Consider the following 24,336-nt stretch of genomic DNA (forward strand, 5'->3'; position numbering starts at 1 on the left):
GGGTCTCCTATAGGCCTGATACAGTATTTTATACATGATAGGCTATACATATTTTCTTAATAAAGTTGTCCATTTGAATAATGGCAATCCATGTAATCGTTTTTTATGTACTATATGGTTCTTGAGCAAAGTAAAAAATTGGACATATTATTTTAGACCTGTGCTAATATTGTTTATGTTGAACACAGAATGATCATTTTGAAGAGTCCTCCTTGGTAACACATACATTATTAAGTGGTGTTGCATAGTGGTTCATTTATGCACCATTGCATAAATGTTTCCTTTTGAATAGTGGTTATGTTGTCAAAATGTTTAGGCTTGTTTCTAATTCAGTGAGATTACTCACTAAACGCTGGTGAGATAAGCTCTATTTTGAGGTGATGGTGTTTCAGGGTTTCATTGTGTTTTTTATTAAAGGTCCCATGGCATGACATTTTCATTTTATGAGGTATTTCAACATTAATATGAGTTCCCCTAGCCTGAATATTGTCCCCAAGTGGATAGAAATGTTGATCGGTGTAAAACCGAGTTCTGGCTGTCTTTCTCTGCCTTTGAGAAAATGACAGGCCAGACGAGCCAATCCTGGTTTGACGTCCAAGCAGGAACGGTGTTGAGTGCCTTGAAAGTAAACTGTAACAAACTCCGTGACTGAACTCAGTGTGTTCTTTATTTCTCACAAGTCATGGTACAACTACTTCACTTATCTTTTTATTCTTTTTGCTCTCTTACCAGAGCTCCCTCTAGTGGCTTACTCTAGAACACCACATATCCCTCTCTCTTAAAGGGTTAGTTCACCCAAAAATGAAAATTCTGTCATTAATTACTCACCCTCACGTCGTTCGAGACCCGTAAGACCTCCGTTCATATTCGGAACACAAATGAAGATATTTTTGTTGAAAGCTGATGGCTGAGAAAGGCTTCAGATAGGCCTCCATTGGCATTCAGTACACTTATACTCCCAAGACGGATAAAAGGCACTCAAAACATCGTTACAAAGTCCATCTCACCACAGTGACTCTACAATAATCTTACGATGCGACGACAATAGTTTTTTTGCGCAAAAAAAATCAAAATAACACCTTTATCCAACTTGTTACTGCCTTCCGTGTGTGCCTCCACGACGCATGCGCGAGAATATGACGCAGATCCGGCGTTCGGACAGATGACCCAGAAGTGATTTGTTTACAAGCAGAGGAAGACGCGCGTATCTCAGCTGTTGGATTCTACATTGATCGTGCTTTAGGTCTTGGCGTAGTGCTCAAAATGGGGTTAGAGTGTGCATTTCATGGAATCCCGAACCCCGGCGCTACGTCATATTCTCGCGCATGCGTCGTGGAGGCACACGCGGAAGGCAATAACAAGCTGGATAAAGGTGTTATTTTGATTTTTTTTTGCGCACAAAAACTATTGTCGTCGCATCGTAAGATTATTGTAGAGTCACTGTGGTGAGATGGACTTTGTAACGACATTTTAAGTGCCTTTTATCGGTCTTGGCAGTATAAGTGTACTGAATGCCAATGGAGGCCTTTCTCAGCCATCAGCTTTCAACAAAAATATCTTCATTTGTGTTCCGAACGGAGGTCTTACGGGTCTCGAACGACATAAGGGTGAGTAATTAATGACAGAATTTTCATTTTTGGGTGAACTAACCCTTTAAGAATAAACATACCATAGCAACTTTGTCTTGTTACTAGTAACAGTAAAGATAACATTTTAACATTTCCTTTTTAGCCTTTTTATAATAGTACTCCCAACAGTAAGACTTGGAATCAAAACCTTCACTATGACCCTCACAAAATATTCACAGAACAGTTGTTATTTTTCCTTAAACTTCAGAGACACAATTTATGTATTATTAATGCGTTAAATCACATTTTACATCACATAGTCCCGGGTCCATGCAGGCGCACACCTACTCCGAACAGGCCGTGCAACTACAGTTGGTTGTTCACCACCTATCGGTTCAGTGTTCCCCGCGTCAAACAACGGCAAATCACTGGACTCCTCTGTTCTGCTTGGAGCGAGTGCAGGTGCCAGATGAGATGCATTCCAGCATCGCCCATCTGACAGCTTGTATGTGTACAGTCCTCTCTTACCCACAACCTGTAGGGGTTTTCCAAATTTAGACTGAGTCTTTGGCACAATTCCTGGCCTCTTTACACGGACATAGGATCCACACTGAAATGAGACATGCTTTGCACTGCGTTTTCTGTCACTGTACTGTTTGCTTTTTGACTGTTTCTCTCTCACATGTGAAGCAAGCTGTTGAGATGAGAGCAGTTTACCTGCAGGTGGTAAGTGAAGACCCGAAACGTTAAGTTTGGTTAACATGGGTCTACCATGCAAGAGCTCAGCTGGCGTGCAGTGTGTAGTGGCATGCGGCGTTGAACGGTATGCCTGCAGAAAGTCTTTAGTAAACTCCTTCCACCCTCTTCCTTCCAGTGATGCAGTCTGTAAGCTATCCTTTAAGCTGCGATTGAAACGTTCGACTTCTCCGTTTGCTCTTGGGTAGTACACAGATGATGTCCTGTGTGTGATTCCTCTGTTTTGCAAGAACCGCTTGAAGTCGTATGAAGTGAATTGTACTCCATGGTCAGAAATCAGCTCTTTTGGATTCCCCTCTCTACTAAACACTGTAGACAGGAACTGAATCACGGACTGGGTGGTAGGATGTGAGACAAACGCCATTTCCGGCCACTTACTGTAATAGTCCACCAGAGTGACTACAAAGCGACAGTCCACGGGTGCTGCACCAAAAGGACCCATAATGTCTATGGCCACTTTTTCCCAGCCGTCAGTAGGATATGGCACAGGTTGGAGTGGTGTTGTGTATGTAACAGCCGATTTGTCATGTAACTGACATGTGACACAAGATTTGACTGTTGTTTCCACTTGAGCGTCCATGCCAGGCCACCAGTAGAGTTCTCTCAGCCTCCTTTTCGTCCTCACGATGCCCTGATGTGTGTCATGTGCAAGCGCAATAAACTTAGGCTGGAGACATTCTGGAACTATGAGGAGGCTGGTCCCACGCACCACACAACCATCCTGGAGCGAAAGTTCATGGCGTACTTGAAAATATGGCCGTAATGCACGATCCAGTACTTTTGCACACTTTGGCCATTTTGAAGTAAGTAGTCTCCGCAACTCGGCTTGCACAGGACACAGGACAACAGGACACAAATCGCATGCTGCTTTGAACTCGGAGCTGGTTATTGTAGTGAGCGTAGAAGTGAGTGCTACAACTTCAACATCATGTTCCAGACTTGGTTCAGTACTAGGCAGTGGTAAGCGAGATAAACAGTCTGCAGTCACATTCTCACACCCTGGCTTATACTGAATGTCATACGTAAATGCCATCAGCCTAGCTGACCATCTGGCTATGCGCATACCTGCTCTGCCTTGACCCTTAGATGTCAAAAGAGTGGTTAGTGGGCTGTGATCTGTCCGCAGTATGAAGTGTCGTCCCCACAGGTAGGTCCTCCATCTCTCTGTGGCCCAAACACATGCTAGCGCTTCTTTTTCTACCGTGGAGTACTTCCTTTCTGCTGCTGTAAGAGTGCGTGAAGCAAATGCCACGGTTTTCTCTGTTTTGTCTGCATGCAGCTGGGTAAGAACCCCTCCAATTCCATACTCTGAGGCGTCTGTGGTCACAATAGTGGTTAGTTCTGGATTGAAAAGTGTGAGGGCAGCACTATTCACAATCAGTCTCTTTACAGTCTCAAAGCTCTCCTGAGCCTCATGTGACCACATGAATGGAACGGAGCCTCGTAAAATCATGCGCAGTGGCTCCACCACTGTAGCAAAGTTTGGTATGAACTTAGAATACCATGATGTAAGCCCCAGAAATGAACGAAGACTGACCACGTCAGCCGGGGGTGGAGCATCTGCCACTGCAGAGACATGAGAAGCATCAGGCCGCAATCCCTTCCCAGACAGCGTGTGGCCCAGAAATGACAGTTCTGGCTGTCTGAAGTGACACTTTGCTGTGTTAAGTTTCAGTCCTGCCTTTTCAATTCGCTGCAGCACGGATTGCAGGTTATCATCATGTTTCTTAAGTGTTGCTCCTGCGACCATGATATCGTCTAAGTAGCAATGGACTCCAGGCTGACCTTTAAGAATTTCAGACATCATCCTCTGAAAGCAGCTTGGAGCTGAGGCCAGTCCATACGGAACCCTTTTAAAGCGGAATAACCCATCATGTGTTATAAATGCAGTCATGTTTCGACTGTCCTCATGCAACATGACCTGATGGTAAGCACTTTGGAGGTCTAATGTGGAGAACATTATAGCGCCACACAGGCTTGCGAACATCTCCTCCATATGCGGAAGAGGGAAGCTGTCCACTACGATGGCTTTATTAGGCTCACGTAAATCGACGCAGAGCCGGATCCCTCCGTCTTTTTTTCTGGTGACCACTATTGGGGAGACCCACTCAGATGCATCTACAGGCTCGATTACATCCTGTTCTATGAGCTTCTGTAATTCTTTGGACACCTCATCACGAATTGAGAAGGGTAACCGCCTGAGTTTCTGTTGGACGGGTTGAACCTCAGGCCGCATCGTGACACGATGTACAAATCCTCTTGCACATCCCAGTCTGTTTTTAGGGCTTGCAGCCACAGACGAGACTGGATTCACACAATGTGCTGTACTAATCTTGCCATCACATAATTGTAAACACAGTCCAGTAAAGAGGTCTCTGCCCAACACAGCTGATCCTTTTTGTACGATGTACAAGTCTGCAGTAGTGCAATGGTCACCATATGAAACGCTGGCTGGCATGCATCCTTTCACTTCGATTGCATCGCCCCCAAAACTAACTAGACTGAGTTTCGGCGATGAGAGCGGTGCTTGATTGAACAATGCCGTGTAAATGGACATTGGTAATATAGACACAGCCGATCCAGTATCTACCATTAGCTGAATGTCCCGTTTTTGTCCTGTGCTTACACTTATTTGTACTGTACACATTATTTTGCCACAGTCACGAGCGGAATGTTCCACATTTAACACAATGACTTCAGGCACTGTAATTTCACTCACCCGTTTGCTTCCACGACATGCCTTAGCATAATGTCCTTTTTTATTACAGTTCCTGCATACCGCATCCTTAGCAGGGCATCCAGAAAAATTAGCTGCGTGCTGATCGGATCCACAGCGGTAGCAAGTTAGTGAACGGGTGGGTTTGGGCGATCCGCGCATCGCGCTGGCTTTGCTTTTGCTCCGTCGGGGCCTGTTGTATTGTTGAACTGCTTGTACTGAGTTGTCCGATGACGTTATCATTGCTTTGGCCTCTGCTGTTGCAGTTTCAATTTGCCGCGCGAGCGTCACAGCTTTCTTAAGGTCGAGTGGTACTTCCAGCAGCAACCGTTCTCTGATGCGTGCTGAATTAGTCTTTTCAACCAGCTGGTCGCGTATCATCTCGTCCTCCACAGCGCCAAATTCGCAGGTGGCAGCGAGTTCACGCAGAGCAGCGACATCTTGGTCTGTGGTCTCGCCTGCGCGTTGACTCCGTTGGCGAAAGCGGTAACGTTCAGCAACCACATTAACTTTAGGGACAAAAAAGTCCTGAATTGCACTCAAAGCAGAAGCGTACGTATCGTCTCCCTGTTGGCTCACATTTAGGGTGTAGAACAGTCTTTGCCCCTCCGCTCCGAGGCAGTGTATTAGAAGTGCACGCTTCCTAGCAGTAGATAGTTCTTCTCCCAGGGCCAGCAAGAAATTTTCGAAAGTTTTAATACATACTTTGAACGGAATCGGCGGTTCTCCCGGCGTTTGCAGGAACGGGGTGGGTTGGCTCAAACTAAAAGCCATCCTCGTCGCCAATATGTTGAGTGCCTTGAAAATAAACTGTAACAAACTCCGTGACTGAACTCAGTGTGTTCTTTATTTCTCACATGTCATGGTACAACTACTTCACTTATCTTTTTATTCTTTTTGCTCTCTTACCAGAGCTCCCTCTAGTGGCTTACTCTAGAACACCACAAACGGTTACCTCCCTTTCCTCCGCCCAGAGAATCTGGCACGCCCATGCAAGCTCGAGAGATCATTGCTTGTGAACGAGTGAACGCTGGCAGTTTCTCAGTGTTTGGATGTACAAATGAAAACAGAAGTCTTTCTTCAGTTTCTTCTGATCTGTGATCATTGATTTCTTATGTGTAGCTAATTATTTATTATTCGTGCACTCACTGCGGCTTCTCTCTCTCCCGACAGAAAGGTGTTTTCTATCTTGTGAGTCAGTGTTTTTGTACGTCCTCGTCGCGTCTATCTGTTCTTAAATGTGCATACAGACTTTTCTGCTCAACACCAGCAGAGTCACATCTTTAGAGATAAACCTCACACACGCCGAAGCTCGGCCTTCAACATCCCCGACCCCCAGTACTGCATCTGGCCCACAGCGGAGGCACCAAACGCAGCGTGAGATTAAGCAGGGAGGGTAAGAGTGAGTATATTTGGGCTAGGCTAGCCAGCTTTCCCCACAATAAACTGGATTACATTCGATTACTGCTGTTGTGTCTTTGTTTGCGCTGTGTAACGTTACTCAATGCACGTCACTGACGCTTTTCATATGATTGGAACATATCTAGAAATAATGCTATAGTCAACACTTACTAACTTGTTCATCTCGCTGTAATGGTACATTGCATGTGTTACAAAGTTGGTAGAATAATGATGAAGACGGACTCGGCGTGACTGGGACTCATGTTTATTCAGAACTCTCAGATACAAACACAATAAACTCGCGCTGACAGCCAGCGCTCTCATAACTCAGTAGTTACTATAAATAACTTTGTTAGCAATCGCTCCGTCTCCGTGATGTCGGGTTCGCGAACGAATCATTCTTTTGAATCGGTTCTTTTTAGTGAACCGAACCAGTTCACCAAATCGGACTGAATCGTTCTAAACGGCTCGCGTCTCGAGTCAGCGCTGATCCATAATTTACTAAAGTTACTAACTTTCTGACATGAGTGACAGTCCCTCCGACTAGAAATAAACTAATAACCTGAAGTATATGCTAGTAACTACAACAGTTCACCCTGAACTGAGACATGCTGAGAGAACTGATGTGAAGTGAACACAGGTCCATCCGTCTCTGGCAGACTGGCTGCTCTGGCTGCTCGTGCCTCGTTAAACCACGCCCCCTCCGCTCATTTAAAATGCAAAGATGTCAGCCAATCACAACAGTGGGCGTTTTTACTGAAGTCTCACAGCAGACACGCCTCTTGAAGCAGGGCATTCAGCCACAGGGCAAACAGCAGTATAGACAAAATGCCTTTTATTTCTAAATTATGACATTTTATGATGTAAAAATCATACTAACAATATAAGTACACCTCAGGAAACACTATAAAATAATAGAAAAATGCCATGCCATGGGACCTTTAAATGCATTATGTAGGTAGATGATGAATTATTACAAATAGTGTGTATCACTATTTCCTCATTCAATTAGAGGGGGAATACCATACCCCTCCAAACTGTAACTTTATTCTGTCCTTTTTTGACAGCTATGTGCACTGTCTTGTCCAAAAATGTACTGAAGATTTTCTTTTTTGCACCACAAATGTGCTCAAGGGTTTTTGTATCAATTATTTTGTTTTATTATGACTTTTCAACCTTCCTCTGATCCATAGGCTTTTTTCACACTTCATGTTGGTTTCAAATGATTTTAAACAGATGTTTTTATACCATTTTCAATATATGTAAAATTTTTCAATTTAATAATAATAAATATGTCACGTAGATAATGTAATGTAAACATCAAGTAAAAAGTAATAACATCATTTCCATGTGACCAGGAAGAGCTAAGATGCTGATGCTTTACATTGCAACCTTACAATATTGGGCTGATTTTTTGCTACATTGGCTTTAAGACATCAATGTAAATGATTTCTTTACATGTGAAATGAGAGAATACCAAAATTTGCCTAAAGGCTGTGATAATGTTGTCCAGTGCATTACACTGTGACAGGGTGACTAATCAATCTGTGATGAAATGTGCACAAAATGTACCACTCTGACTTTCGGTATTCATACCAGAAAGCTGTGGTGTATTACAAAATTTTTATTAAAGAAAGTCATGTTTTGAATACACTTTCCATTGGCTCAAAGTCCAAAAGTACACTATAACACAGAGGATTGTAAATACTGTAGATTATGTAACAATACTTTTTTTCTCTAATCCAAGCTACAAACTCTTCCTTAAAAACAGAAAAACTGAAAGGGAAAAAAAGAGAGAAACTTATTTCCAGTTATCAGATGGATTGTGCATCTTGATTTGTGCACATTACAGTGAAGAACTTATTATGGCAATGCTCTTTGAGTTTCTTTGTTTGCATGTGTGATATTTTTTTGATATTATTCTTACTTTGTCTCAGGTTTCTGTGAACCACCGACTCTGGCACCCAACACAGTGCCTTTTAAAGAGAAAAAACCCATTAATACGAAAATTCGCATTCAATGTGCAGAGGGCTACGTGAGGAAAGCAGGAACATCCGACCTGATCCGTTGCAAAGAAAAAAATGGCCACTTATCCTGGCAGACTGAACTTCCCCTCCAGTGCATACGTAAGAGTCTTACTTGTTGCAGAGAGATGTCTAGGGCTCATGACATGTCCACACCAATTTTATTACTTATAACTAATTTAATTTGTGGCCACAAGTTTGTGGCAGAGATGTCTTGATAGATTCCTGCCAACATTCTTTGTCTTAGTTCTCTCCTGGAAAATCTCACTGCCAAAAATCTGCAGACTGGCTCTGACTTTCAGCAACTAGTGTTGACTCCTCAGACTGAGAATCTGTGCAAAACTCTGTGCAAAATTGCAGCAGTGTATTCCAACTTTAGGTGCGGGCTCTTTTGCCAGTAAGCAGTGGCGGCTGGTGGGTTTTACAATAGAGGAGGCAGGAATTTTTTTTTTTTTATTATATTTTTAGTTTTTGCTTTACTGCTTTAAAAGGACTTACCTTTAGACAACAAATTACATATATAGCAAAATAATCACTCACATATCGCTTGCAGCCAAAATCCATCCTTTTGTCCCTTTAAATGTCTATCTTAAAAGAGCATGTTTGGATGTTTAGTGAAGCTGATACCTGATAACTTAGGCATGGAGTCTTCCTTCATTTTTAATAAGTAGCTGCTGTACGAATCGTAGCTTGATAAATTTGTTGGTTATCAAATATTCAATATCTCTTCTCTCCATAATTAAGGTATTTGGTACATTTTCAGCTGTAACTGTTGCACTGCCGGGAACAGCTTTGCAAAACCTTAAAGGGTTAGTTCACATAAAAATGAAAAACAAACAATTGTTATCAATTCCTCACCCTCATCTAATTGAAAACCTTAAGAATTTTGTTAATCTTCAATACACAAATGAACATATTTGAAATGAAATCTGAAAGATTTCTATTCCTCCATTGACAGCCCATCCAACTACTACTTTGACACTTCAAAAAGTTCATAAAGAGATCGTAATACTAAAGGCCCGGGTATACTTCAAATGAAAAGTCAAAGAACGAACTGATACTGTGTTATTTCGAACAAAATCAGGCTAAAACGAAGTTCTTTTGGAAGTTCGAACCAGAACTTTCCAGAAAGTTCACTTCGGCTGGTAAACACCTTTGTAGTACCATTGATGTGCATGGAGGCATCGCCTTCTTTCAAGTGGAAAATATTTTCCAGTTAATTTCTCCTCATAAGTCTTTGGAAGTCAGACTTCCACGAGTGAAAACACGAAGAGCTGCTTTATAGTAGAAAACAAAGTGGTACTTCTGATGAAATGAAATGTTTTTGCAATTCATGAAACTAAACTTTGTGCAAATAAAGACAAAACAAGTGTTATAGTATTTATAAAGCTCTTTAATATTACAACTAACACTCATATATAATAAGAATATCTAATATCAAACTATTAGCACACTTTACATGTCACGGTCTCCTCCTCTACCTCTCTGGGAGTGTGGCATCTCTGCAGGCGTGCTCCCCTCCATGTCCAAAATGCTCTCACGGTCTCAAAGATGATAACCTGTGACATAAAAAAACGAAGAATAAATAAATACATTTAAAAAACACTAACACGCAGACATGCACGCACGCACGCAAGCACACAAACAAACAAACACACACACACACACACACGCCCTGCTGTAACAGGATTATCCAAACAAAAACGGCAGAGGTTAGCCGAAAAGAACACACCAAACGCAGTACAATACAATAAAACATGCAGTTATAATATAATAAAACACTAACACGCAGACATGCACGCACGAAAGCACACAAACAAACAAACAAACAAACACCGCGCGCGCGCGCTCGATACACACGCCTGCTGTATCCAAACAAACACGGCAGAGGTTAGCCGAGAAGAACACACCAAACGCAGTACAATACAATAAAACATGCAGTTATAAAATAATAAAACACTACCTTGTTGTTTTGGAAGTCCACCTCGGGCAATGCATCCTCTTCTGACGAGTCAATATGGCTCAAAACTTCACTCTTCTTTAGAAATTTCCACCTCCAACTGATCACTCACTCCGATAGCATTGCTCAATTGCCTATTCGAGTGAGAACCGTGCATTTCCGCGTTATATTTAGCGTCTAACACGGAAAACCCCAGGGTTTCCTCTGTGAATGCGCGATTAAACAAGACCAGAGAATTTACCCTTTCTGTCAAAGACACTAGAAAAGGCAGTATCCTCACAACTATGTTCCTTTTTAGAAAGAAAAGGTATCTGCAAGGATTTTCAGTCAGGATTTAGACCGTATCATAGTACTGAGACTGCTCTCATTAGAGTTACAAATGATTTACTCTTATCATCTGATCGTGGTTGTATCTCTCTATTAGTGTTACTCGATCTTAGCACTGCATTTGATACTATCGACCACAACATTCTTTTGAATAGACTCTCAAATTATGTTAGCATTAGTGGAATTGCATTGGCATGGTTCAAATCATACTTATCTGACCATTATCAGTTTGTAGCAGTAAATGAAGAGATATCACACCGATCACACGTTAAGTATGGAGTACCGCAAGGCTCAGTGCTAGGACCTTTGCTTTTCACCTTGTACATGCTACCCTTGGGAGATATCATAAGGAAACATGGCATAGTTTTACTAATGTTATGCTGATATTACTCAGCTCTATATTTATTCACGCCCTGACAAAATATAAATTTCTATAGCATAGCTGATAAAAAAAATTGGATGACTAGTAATTTCCTACTACTTTAATTCTGAAAAAAAAAACTGAGATTTTAATTATTGGACCAAAAACCTCTGCACCTAGTTACCTAGAATACTGTCTAACACAGTGGTCTTAACCATTTTTGAGTTACATCCAGTCATAAATAGCATGTCTGCTTATCAATCTGTCATCCCTGAACATACAATATGCAATGCGATAAATACAAAGGTAGATAGATAGTGGGTATGCATAATATATTTTTAATGTAAACTTTATTTTGAACCTTGTTATTTTTTTCTAGATTTATACGCCAAAATTTGTTTTTATGTGCATATGATACCCACTTTATGGCGTGTTATACAGTATGCACGTAACACACACCACTAAAATATGCAATAGGTTGACAATGCGTATCATATGCACGCAAAAAGTCATTTTGGGCGTATAAATCGCACGATAAATACAATTTGTGTTATAAATAGGCATTTCATGACAACGTGTTGATCTATAAGATTCACATTCGGTGTTAAGAGCAGTAAAGACTGGCAAAACTGGCAACTCTGCAGTGAGTCATGGACGTAAGGACAGAGCAATTTTTTGTTATATAAATTATTTGTAATAGAGCAGACACTTTGAGTTTTTAATGGGTTGTTATAGCCCTGCTTGTTTTTAATGTTTTTATGAAATATCTGTATTGACTGCATGATCATTTCACCGTATTATTTACAAATTAAAGCTGGTAACACTGGTCTAACACATAATGGCTGCTCTGTCAAGTCTTTGTTGTCAGTGAAGACCGCTGTATAATGCAATGCAGACAAGAAATTTGGCCGTCACTTTGTAAAGAAAAACTATCTGTCTGCGCACATACGTATTCAAACACGCTTGCTTACGCGCATGCCGTTTCTATTCTCACAGATTCACAGATTCTTTTTTAAAGTTTACATGAAGATGATAACGGTATTGTTTCAAAACTATTTCAAAACCTGTTTCAGGGTTTGCGTTCTCTAGCCGCCGTGTGCTGTTGTCGTGCGGAACTCATTGAGAGTTTTCTGTTTTGGTTGAAAATAGTGTCATGCAAGTGGCCCCAAAGTAAATAACTAATAATTTTTTACAACGACTCAATCAATCAATCAATCAATCAATCAATCAATCAATCAATCAATCAATCAATCAATCAATCAATCAATCAATCAATCAATCAAAAACGTACTTTAGCTGGACAATAACTTTTTTCGAGAGCTGATATACAACTAAAACAATTTCTCTTCCATCAATTTCCTACTATCACTGTAAAGCTGCTTTGAAACAATCTATATCTTGAAAAGTGCTATATACTGTAAATAAAGGTGACTTGACTGACTACTAGAATGCCAGGGTTTTATTCAATTATAAATATTGATCAACAAACATGAACAGAAATTCAACTGAACATGCTTGACGCATGAGAACAAACCTGATTGGATTGGTTCTTGCAGAAGCTCAAACGTGCTGCTTGACACACGAGAATGAACCTCATTGGTTTTTGCACATTCTCTCCGTTTACCATATCTGATGTGTGTTGATGAATGTTTGAAGCCTAAATTAATTCTGTTCATCATATAAAGCAATCATGTATCTTCATGATGGACTAAACCATTCAATTAATATTGATTCATTTTCTGATCTCTTTACAAACTTTTACAAACTTTTTGAAACGTCAAAGTGGTCGTTGCATGGACTGAAAATGGAGGGATAGAAATCTCTCATATTTCATTAAAATATCTCCATTTGTCTTTCGAAGATGAACGGAAGTCTTACGGGTCTGTGACGACAAGTGGGTGAGTAAATGATGACAGAATTTTTGGGTCAACTTAAGCCAGGCTAATTCACACTGCACTGACCAAACACTCACCAGATTACAGTATGTCACTTCTCAAGACATTCTAACATGTTCAATCAGTGAAAAACAAGCGTTGTCTATTGTCATTGGACGCTGTCTTTTGATGCAGTGTGAATTGGCCTTTAAAAACCACTCAAAACAAAAAACGATAATAACCACATGCTAAAAACACTTTAGCAATTTCATAATAATGCCTTGTCAGCCACTCACAACACCATTAAGAAACATCACATTTTCTGCTGATGACTCTAAAATGTAGGATACGGTTTAGTTTTACATCCTAACAGATATCAGGTGATCAATGTAGTAATTTTATTATTCCTTTTTTGCAGGTGATCCCAAAAAGCGACATAGTAAGTACTATCATTTCTAATTCCTCCCTGTCTTGCTGTGTCTGTTGTTGAAATGAAAAGCGATGGTACCAAATGGATTACCATTGGTCACACTGAGCCAGCTATTGTGTCGGAATTACATGCAATGTTTACACTTTTCAGGGAGAATAGTTTACTTATAAATGTCTCTGGATATATAAAAAAAGTTTGTACACATTAATTTTAAACCCTATGAGTTTACCAAGATTACCTCAAGACTAAGGTTTCCTGTATTATTTATTTGCTTCAGTTGAGACCCCAACGCGTCCTCCACATTTCACATCATCCACCACAGAAAGAACAGAAATGAACCCCACAGTTCTTGGCACAAGCATGCCAACCACAGGTATATATGTCATATTATGCTTGTATGTGTTGATGTTGTTTGGGTAGGCCCACATTTACGTTAATTACATGACACACTCCAGCAACAGGGCATATGACTTTGACAACAACAAATGAAGTTGTCACATCCAAAACAAGAAGAACTACCAGCCAGCCAACTTTGAAGAGCACAACAAAGGAGGCAGAGTCTTTTACAACAACCAACAAATGTACTTCAACAAATTCAACATCCGGCAGCATCAAAAGCAGAGATAATATGACAACAACATCGTCACATACCCCGTCAAGCCCTTTCTCTACAATAACAGGTGAAGCCGTTCACTGTGATGGGTTAAAATGCATGGGGCTAACTTTAAAGGAATAGTTCACCAAAAAATATTAACATTTTTTTATTATTTACTCACCCTCGTGTTGTTCCAAACCAGTATGACTTTCTTTGTTCCTTAGAACCTAAAAAGAGAAGTTTAGCAGAATGTTCATGCTGCTCTTTTCCATACAGTAAATAATACGATTTGTTAAGCTTTTTATTAGCTCATGCACATATTCAAACTCCTTATAGCAAGATATGTCACAAGTTCAAAAAGGCATATAGGTTTGGAAAAACATTGATGACAGAATTTTCATATTTATATTTATTTCACCAGAGCAGCGGTTCTTTACCTGATTGGTAATCACATGGACCACATGTGGTTCATAGTCATCATAGCTAAACTGCTGATTAGACATGGAGTGATTTTTAATTGGTGCTAACAAAAAGCTTCCAGCTGAGAATGAATCAAAAGGAAATAATGCCAAAAGCAGAAAATCTGACGTTAAGTACTTGGAATATGGCTTCACTCAGATCATTGGGGTTGTGGGGGGGATTCCCGACCATAGTGTGTGATTTGCTGCGAGGATTTATCAATGGAAAGTCTTAAACCTTTCAAAATGCTAAGACACTTGACAACTTAAACAGAAACCGACAGAAAACCGCTACGGTGAATGAGAGGGCTGTTCGCGCCTCGTTCATCATCTCTCATTGGATTGCCTAAAATGGAAAGCCACACAATTTAGGCTAGAATTTTTTCCTACCCTGCGCTAAAGAGACTGTGATTTCTGTGATGTGTGGACAAAACGCTGCTGATCAATTAGCATTTATTCCAGTCTCAAATGATACTGTGACTTATCGTGTTGGGCGAATGGCAACAGATGTAAAAGAGCTGATAATCACGAAAATTAAATCAAGCTCATTTTATTCTCTCCAAATTGACGAGAGCACTGATATTGCTGGAGAAGCACAATTAATGGTTTACATTAGATTTGTCGATGAAGGACAAATTAAGGAGGATTTTCTGTTCTTAATGAGCGTGCAATAGGTGAGCAACTTTGGTGCGCGGGCAATGACTGGCAAACACAGTGGACTGGGGACTAAAGTACAGGCTGTCGCTCCCTTTCAAGTGTGGGTGCATTGCATGAAGAAAATTGCGGCTAAGAAAATGCCTCCCGATATGAAACAAGTGATGGATGAAGCAGCCCACTCAGTCAACGCGATAAAAACGTGTGCAACGAGCACATGAATTTTCAAAGTTCTGTGTCAAGAGATCATCAGAAAACTTTTTTGATGAACAATGGCTTGCCCTTCCAGCCTACCCAGCTAACATTTTCAGCCTTATGGTCCTTATGGCGAACTCGCTTGGACAACGATAACTTTGTCACTTTTCCGTTACTGGGCAATTTTCTGAACGAGAGCACTGTGCCAAAAGCCAACTTGCGTCCCTTTATAGAGCCTCACCTAAGTGACATGCAAATTCAATTCTGTGAGTATTTCCCTGAAAATCAAGCAATATCTGCAACAGAAGGGTGGATTAGAAACTTTACAGAGACGTCATACATTGTTGATCTTCAAAGGGGGTCAGGCTAGGGCTATGTTTATATAAATATATGCTAGAGCTATGTTTATATAAATATACTAATGGTTAAATATAGCCTGACAAGCCAGACCCACATCATGTTTTTCCAAATTCCCTCTGCACGCAATAGAATAGCGCTACAATAGCCTGTTGCTTTCTCTATTTCTGTTCTATTACGTGATAGAAAAATCTATGGCCTTCCCAAGCCGTATGGCAAACCAATCTAATCTGCTGCCTATTACACACAAACTAATATTACCATGGGAACAATAAGTAAGACTATTAAGTTAGCACTTTTAAACATCCGCTCACTTAAACATATATAACTTCTAGTCAACGACTTAATAACTACAAACAACCTAGATTTTATGCTTCTAAATGAAACATGGCTAGAAGACAGCTGCAGTGCAACAGTTCTCAATAAAACAGCCCCTCCTAACTTAACTTTTATGAGTGTCTGCAGAGCAGTTAGGAGAGGTGGAGGTGTATTTTCTTTGATATGCTATATCAATCTCTCCTGCAATTGAAGCTAGATCTGTCTCTTTCAAAAGGAGAAGCTTAAATGAGAACACTAGTGTACTATTTGTGAAGGCCATATCTCTGACACCAAGCATATCTGCAGACTCTGTTGATTTTCTCCTTGACTCCTTTAACTCAAAAGTAAAAAATGTAGTTGATGATATTGCTCCTGAGAAAGTCAGGAAAAAGAATCGTAGGCCTAAAGCACCTTGGAGAAACACAACAACAATCCAAAGTATGAAAAGAAAATGCAGGAAAGCTGAATGCATGTGGAATGCAAGAAGACAAAACTTGTTGTCCATTATAACATTTATAAAGACAGCCTTCATGATTTCAATGTGGAGCTAGGCAAAGCTAGACAGACCTTCTCAGATATTAAACAGAAACATAAATAACACTTGCACTTTTTGCTACTGCCCAGTGAATTGCTCTCTGAAAGCAGATGCAATGAGTTTGCCTCCTTTTTTCTGAGAAGATCAATAATATCAGAAAGGCGATCAGTATATCCTCATGCTATGCTGAGGTCAGACAGACTCGTCCACAATTTCAGAAATTAGTCACTATGTCTGATTTCGAAGCAATCGACGGTACAATTTTAGAAGAAATGGTACTGCACTGTAAAACATCAACCTGCCCCCTGGACACACTCCCCACTTCTTTTTTCAAAACTGTTTAGAAGCAGATCTCCTAGAAGTGGTAAACGCCTCACTTCTTTCTGGGACATTTTTTTCCCAAATTCCTTTAAAACTTCTGGAGTTAAGCCACTCCTGAAGTGCCGTTCACTGGACTGCGCTCAGGGGCTGAGTCACACACATCTGCAGCAACGTGGAGGGAAATGACCAACTCTTCAATCATTTCAGAACAAACAGAAAGAGGCAACTTTGAAACAGCTTTCTCTGGATCGGGTTCTGAAATATCACTCACTGGAATGGACTCTGGGATTTCACTCACTGGAACGTACTCATAGATTTCGCTCACTGGAACGAACTCTGGAGTGGAGGTCATGATGGTGAGGTCTGTGGAGGGCTTGGACGCAGGCTCAGGGATAGCTGGAGTGCTCAAACGTTTTCAGGATGGGACTGGATGATCATGGGAAAAGTCCTTATTAACTTCATCAACAACAAAATCAGAACCGGTTAGCCAGAGGACATAGTTGATATAATCAACCATGGATACACTGCATTTACTGGGAGAAAGAAACTGATATAATTCGTCATTATGTCCCTCCCAAAAACAGGCCTTGAGCATATGAGGTACTCCAGGTACTCCTATACTCCAGTGCAGTGTTCGAATTCGCCCCCTATACCCTCATTCACTATTCCCTACATTACTCCACTAATATAGTCCACTTGAAGGAGTGAATGAAAACGAGTGAGTGAATTCGGACACAGATCTCTCAACCATGAACACACTGACTTCAGACATTAAACAATGCAAGACCAGGAACTAATAGAAAGTGAGGGCTTAAGTACAAGGGCAAAATCAATCTGTAACAATAGAAACAAACTAACAGCAAACACTAGAAAAGAACAGGAAAGCTAAATCAAACAATACAAAATGTGAAAACAGACTCAGACATACATATTTAATGACCTTATTATTATTAGTATTATTACTTTCTGACCTTTTCAATAAATGGCTCTTTTTTGCTGCTGCATCTTTATGAACTCCTTTATCTCAAAACATTCCTCATGATATAACCTCTTGAATGTTAACAAGATTAACACTATGTCACTAAGTCTTTGACGTGGTCGATTACCATTTACCACCATGTTGGCTTGCAATCCATGAACTAGAGAGTTCACCACTATTACAATAATTCAGATATAATAATAATAAACTTCTCTTTCCCTCATGCTAATGCACTCATTCTGTCAAAACTAACTCTCATTGTTATTATCTCCTTCTCCCATTTTTAATTAGGAATCAATGTATGTACGGAGACCTCAACTGTTTCTGAAGGTAATTTCTTTGCTTGTAGTTATCCATTTTCAATATTCTCGAACTTTTATATATTATATTATATGGAATTAGGAATTATGCAGTGACTACAACATGTTAAACAAATCAAAACTATTTGTGTTAAACAAATCCTTATATTTGGGATTCAAAGCCTAGATTATCTCAACCAGCTTCATGAGGTGATTCATGAGGTGCATCCTGGGATGCTTTTTATTACAACAGTATGGCTGCTTCCGAAATCAGATACTCTTTTGAGTAGGTACTAGGTACGGATTTTGAATAAGTAATTACTTCACAAGCACTAAAAAAGTATGTTCTATATAGTATGAATGTGTGTAGTATGAATAAAATCTGGACGTACTACATTCGGCATGTGGTTATTATCATGTGTCCTACCAGTGTTAGTTGCGCCGCTTCTCCGCCATTCTCCCATGGCCCGATAGTAAAGTGTCAATTTTATGCACATTTCAGAATCTCACCAGAAGTAGTAGGTCATCAGGGTCATTTTTGCCTATTCTTTTATTAGTACTCTGAATTCAGACATACTTGTCACATACTGTTTTTCGCCTACTATATAGTAGGGAAGTATGTGATTCCGGATGCAGCCTATATTATAACAGTATTTAAGCAGTTCCTTTCTCTCACTATCAGGCCTAAAGATAATTTCAGTGTATGTTTAAGTAAATTCAGTGTAACTTTTTTTTCCTCGTAGTATGCTTCACACTCAAAGCTTTCATAGAATTTTAAGGGACTGTCAAGCTGTCACGTTTTGTATCTGTTTATCTGTTCTGTTCATGTGTGTGTTTCTAGGATAGTTTTCTAGTCTGTTAATTAGTTCAGTTCTATTTCACTTGTTCCAGACCGCCAGAGATGGTCAAACATGGTGGAAAGGGTCGCGTTTCGCGCATTACATCGAGAATCTCGTATAGGGATGGACCAATATGGATTTTTTTAGTGCCGATGTCGATGCCGGTACCGATTTTTTTTTTCATCAGCCTTAGCCGATGACCGATACGGGCTGCCGATTTGCTTGAGCCGATATTTGGAGCTGATACTGCTTTTGCTCACTCTATTTACATCATAAAAATGACACAATGATCATTATGATAACAAATGTTACAAGTCTCAATTTAAAAAAAGGAACATTTATTGAACTAAAAAAACTATATTTAACAAATAGTAAAAACAGGTAAGGTAGAACAAGTAAAAAAAGAAAATAAATTCTGAAAATAAATATTTAAGCATTAATAAAATAATTACACTATTGCACACAGTAGCAACAAGCAAGCAGAATAATGAAGTGCACACTGACTGTACTACTTAATTTTAAAAGTAACCAACTATTTACAACCTAGTCATTTAATGCTTAGGCCTAAGTTTGAGTGCACTTAACTTAATCTAATGTAGAGCAAAATGCTTTCCTAAGAAGATAAGGAAAATGTAAACAGCAATACTGAACAAAAAAACTACTTAAAAAGAATTGTGCATATTATAATATGCGCATTGCCCCACTTCTTTACCCCACACACCCCTCATTTAAAGTTCATAATAATGAATAGTTCTTAATGGAGGAAACAGAGACACTCTGCATTTTCTCACCGTCAGCTTATTCCTCTTTTTCTCATATATCTGGCTGACCTCGCTGAATACCCTCTCACTGGGAACTGAGGAAGGGGGTGGAATGGCGAGCGGTGCCAGAAAGTGCAAGCGGGGTGCATTTTGTTTCCATGCAACCATGCAAGTTGTTGGCCCATCTGTCTGTCGATTAACGGCTCCTATAGGAATTGATCCAGCTGCTGAGTGAAAAGCTGTTTCTCCTCATCATCAGTCTCCTCAGAGGTTGGTCCGTGTGTGCCAGGTCCGTGTGCGTCCAGAAGGTTGGCATAAATCTGTTCAAGCATATCAGACGGGCTAGCGTCTTCCTCCTCTTCTTCCTCCACCCTTATCCGTTTTGGACCTTGATCTTCTGAGGAAGCCCTTTTCCGTTTCTTATCCTCAGACAGAGTGGCATGCTCTTCCTTTATCCAGTCTTTTGCATTGCTCAGTGTGCCTGGTGCCAAGGCATGACCCCTGTAACGAGAATCTAGCAGTGTTGTGAGGACCAAGCAACTTCAAGTAGCATTTTTAGGACGGTGATGCTATTACCGTGCTATTATGCACGATATTGATGAGTCTGATCTGCTCATTTCCAGTGTTACCTGTTTAAGCGGGCTCAGTGTGTCAATCAAATTGCCCACAAGAGTCCACTGATCTGCTGTTAAGATTGATATCTTTCCATGCTCCCCTGCATATACAGTAAGTGCCTGTTTCTGCTCCAGCATGCTGTCCAACATGTGAAGAGTGGAGTTTCACCGTGTTGGCACCAACTGGATTATTCTGTGCTGGGGGAGGTCAAGTTCTTTTTGAATGTCCTTCAAACGCTGTTTGGCCAGTGTCGAATGGTTAAAATGTGTAGCAGAAGATTTTAGTTTTGCAACAATGTCCATCACTGCTCGCTGGCTGTTGATCCCGTCATTTACCACCAGCTGAAGTGAGCTCTGCAGCTAGGGCTGGGCGATATGGCCAAAAAAGGATCTCGATAAAATCTTTTCATATTAGTCAATATCGATAATTCTCACGATAAATGTAAAATATTTATTTCTTTCAAATTTAAAGGCAGATTTTTGCTCCTAAGTGAAATAAACCAGAAACCAGACTGTCAATTGTGGTTTTAAACTACTCTTTATTGTCATAATATGACAAACACTTCATGTTTTTGAATTCCTTACACTTTTCCATTAATTTTTCCTTAAATACATTTCTTAATAGAAAAAAATGTGTCTTAGTTTCTGCATGCGCTAACGGGTGATATTGTTTCTAGTCATGAAACAGATCTATGTCGCCTGATTTTTGCATATATATTCAGCTGCAGTATTAATAATATTACATGTTTTGTCTTAGAAATGCACATTTGACAGTGAGTTAAGAGTTAGATGCACATTTATGTTCATCAACAAAAACACGGACATCTGTACAAATTTTAACAACCTCATTTGGTCAAATTTAAATATATGACTGAGTTTTATTAAAATGAACCATTGGTCTTCCATCGTATCATAGATTTAGATCATGATAACCACAGTTAAAAACACGCATATAGCTCTTCACTGACATGGTAAAATGTATCTAGGCTATATGGTTTCTATGGTATTTGTGTGAAAAACAGTAGCCTAAAAACATTTAGTAGGCTATAAATGCACAAATTCTATAGCTAAATAAAAATACTGTAATAATATTCCATTAATCCTTTAATACATAATAATAATAATAATAATTAATTACATTTATATAGCGCTTTTCTAGGCACTCACTCAAAGCGCTTTTACATAGAAGGGGGGAATCTCCTCAACCACCACCAATGTGCAGCATCCACCTGGATGATGCGACGGCAGCCATATTGCGCCAGAACGCCCACCACACACCAGCTGATTGGTGGAGAGGAGACTGAGGGATGATACCAATTGTATATATATATGGGGATGATTAGGAGGCCATGATGGACAGGGGCCAATGGGCACATTTTTTTGGCCAGGATGCCGGGGTTACACCCCTACTCTTTATCGAAGGACATTCTGGGATTTTTATGACCACAGAGAGTCAGGACCTCGGTTTAACGTCTCATCCGAAGGACGGTGCTTGTTACAGTATAGTGTCCCCATCACTATACTGGGGCGTTAGGACCCACACAGACCACAGGGTGAGCACCCCCTGTTGGCCTCACTAACACCTCTACCAGCAGCTACCTAGTTTTCCCAATTTGGTCTCCCATCCAGGTACTAACCAGGCTCAGCCCTGCTTAGCTTCAGTGGGAAACCAGTCTCTGGCTACAGGGTGATATGGCTGCTTTTAATACATGTTTACATTAATAATAATACAATTCTATATGAATATCCCACATTTCTGCCACAGTACCATGGCGCAGTAGTTAGTGTCACAACATTAAATTATGGATAAGATCGAAAAGCCTTCTGACTGTATCATTTTCGTTGAATGCACGCGCTTCTCACTGGATCTCACAGCGCTGTTTAGTGTTTGTGTGACCGATCAGAGTAAACGGATCTGCTGTTGTTAGCTTGCGCTGTGCTGCCGTTTGGACTTTGACCCGGGCCGTCTGTGTGACGCGGTTCAAATGAGTAACAATTCGTGCTACCTTTTATCAACAAATTTGTTGTCGTTGGATGATGATTCATGGCTAGTTTCACTTTTGATTTAACGTTCGTCGCCGCTTTCACTAATTTTTTCTTTGCCAGTAGAGCGTGTACTTATGTGCAAGTTAAAAGCTGCATGCTGACTGGCTCTGACTGGCTGTTGTCGCGTTTATTTCTGCTGTGTGATTGGGTGATAGAGTACTCTATATCGAGTAAAAATGTCCAGAGCTTATCATCGTTATCGACATAAATTGTATCGCGATTCGATATATCGTTTATCGGCCCAGCCCTAACTGCAGCTGAGATCAGGTACTTCGGTGAGCCTCATCCGTTTAATCATACTGGCGCCGCTATCGCAAAGCACAAGCACGACTCTCTCTCTGCCGATGTCCCAATGCCTCAGCAGACTGAGGAACACCTCGCTGATATATTCACCTGTGTGAGAGCCATGCATGGGTTTGACATCGAGGACAATTTGTCACTGTCAATGAAATGACAGGTCAGGCTCATTAGGGATTCTGTTGTCACCAGACCAACAATCCATTGTAAATGCCAAATAGGGGCCTGCATTTTCTAACGTGACCAGCTCCTTGACTTAGTTTTCTACTTTTGTGTGAACATCTTCAAAGAGGTCAGTGCGATAGTACTTTTCTGTTTTGAGGGAGTATCTGGGCTCCAGCAATGCCACCAACCTTTTAAAACCAACACCAGAGACAACTGTAAATGGATGATTGTCTGTGGCAATCATCTCAACCATGGAAAGCTCAACTTTTTTGGACTTGGTGTCAGAAGTACCCTATTTCCTTTGGGCATCGAACATCTGCATAATATTAGGCTGTGTTGAACTTGCTGCAGAAGTAGAAGCTGCTGCTCGATCATCCTTTTCTTTTTGTGCTTCATATGTGGTGACGTTTCAAGTGGCTCCACATATTTGAAGTATTTTTCGTCTTTGCCTTTTCAGCTCCCATGTTCACCGTATTGCAGCTGTTGCAGCGAGCCTTACCGGGAGTAGGCTGCGTAAAATGCTGCCACACTGGATTAGTTTTCGTAATCTAATTCTGCTCTGCCATTTCTTTAAAAAGAATAAAGAAAAACACAGATCAGTGTCACTTCTGCAATCATCTTACACTCATATCACCCAATATGTCTGTTTATCCTCAACACGTGCCTTTTCCAGTCACGGAGAAGATAAGGCAACGTTTTTTTCGTTTAAAAAAAATCTCCCAATGCTCCATGTGAAACTTCAGTCTTCCGACCTTTTACCATCGTGTCAATTCTCAATTGATTTTGATTAACCCTTGTGCATCAATTAAAAAAAAGTTACACATAGGTCCATAGAGGACAAAAATGTCCATGTCAAAAAACTGTCATAAAAAATGTATATTGGGAGCAGAAACTTATCTTATAACTTATAAGTTATCACGTTCCCACGAGTTTATATGTTGTGGCCACGACAAAACTAAGTGAACCGAAAATGTCCCCTCCTGGTCACCGTATTCTACAGCTTATGGCCATGCTCTGTTTATGATTTTCCATAAAAAACATACATTATTTATAATTTTAAATGAAAGAAATTCATTTTGGTTTGGAACAACACAAGTGTGAGGAACTGATGACAGAATGTTTAGTTTTGAACAAACTAACCCATTATTTCTTACATTTAGAAAAGGGTATCACGGAAGCCACATTTAGTGATTACACATGTGAGTGCCATTTATTGCTGTTAATTTCCTAAAACAAATAATTTTGTTATATTTCTCCACTTTGTGCTCATTATTGTATTTTTTAAACTGGTTTCTTTCTTTCTCTTTCGTTTTTTCTTTCTTTCTTTCATCAACACTCAGCAACAATAGGTGGAGTTACAAGCATAATTATCATCTGCCTGGCGGTAACATTATTCCTTGTCTGCTGGAGGTGCAGGTATGTTTTTATAAATTCTATTGTGAAATTAAGTTTTAATTTGTAGGCTTTTTGCAGATTCTTACTTAAT

At 40.2% G+C, this 24,336-nt stretch overlaps 2 protein-coding genes across 4 annotated transcripts in view; one reads left to right on the top strand and one right to left on the bottom strand.

Annotated features, from left to right (window-relative positions):
* The window catches only part of taf3 (TAF3 RNA polymerase II, TATA box binding protein (TBP)-associated facto), a 996,662-nt gene that overhangs the window by 313,713 nt on the left and 658,613 nt on the right, over window positions 1-24,336 (bottom strand). The gene's annotated exons all lie outside the window — the stretch shown is intronic.
* Window positions 1-24,336, top strand: part of LOC307126597 (uncharacterized protein) — a 28,415-nt gene that overhangs the window by 1,133 nt on the left and 2,946 nt on the right. Inside the window, exons 2-8 of one of the 3 annotated variants that reach the window (XM_079817207.1) lie at window positions 8,379-8,567; window positions 13,406-13,426; window positions 13,695-13,790; window positions 13,873-14,097; window positions 18,121-18,159; window positions 24,011-24,049; window positions 24,191-24,266. In XM_079817207.1, coding sequence (XP_079673333.1) covers window positions 8,379-8,567; window positions 13,406-13,426; window positions 13,695-13,790; window positions 13,873-14,097; window positions 18,121-18,159; window positions 24,011-24,049; window positions 24,191-24,266 — 685 coding nt within the window. The remainder of the gene's footprint in view (window positions 1-8,378; window positions 8,568-13,405; window positions 13,427-13,694; window positions 13,791-13,872; window positions 14,098-18,120; window positions 18,160-24,010; window positions 24,050-24,190; window positions 24,267-24,336) is intronic. The other 2 variants (XM_079817208.1, XM_079817209.1) reach the window with 2 other exon arrangements.

This window comes from Gobio gobio, assembly GCF_949357685.1.
Source record: "Gobio gobio genome assembly, chromosome: 5".
Lineage (NCBI taxonomy): Eukaryota > Metazoa > Chordata > Actinopteri > Cypriniformes > Gobionidae > Gobio > Gobio gobio.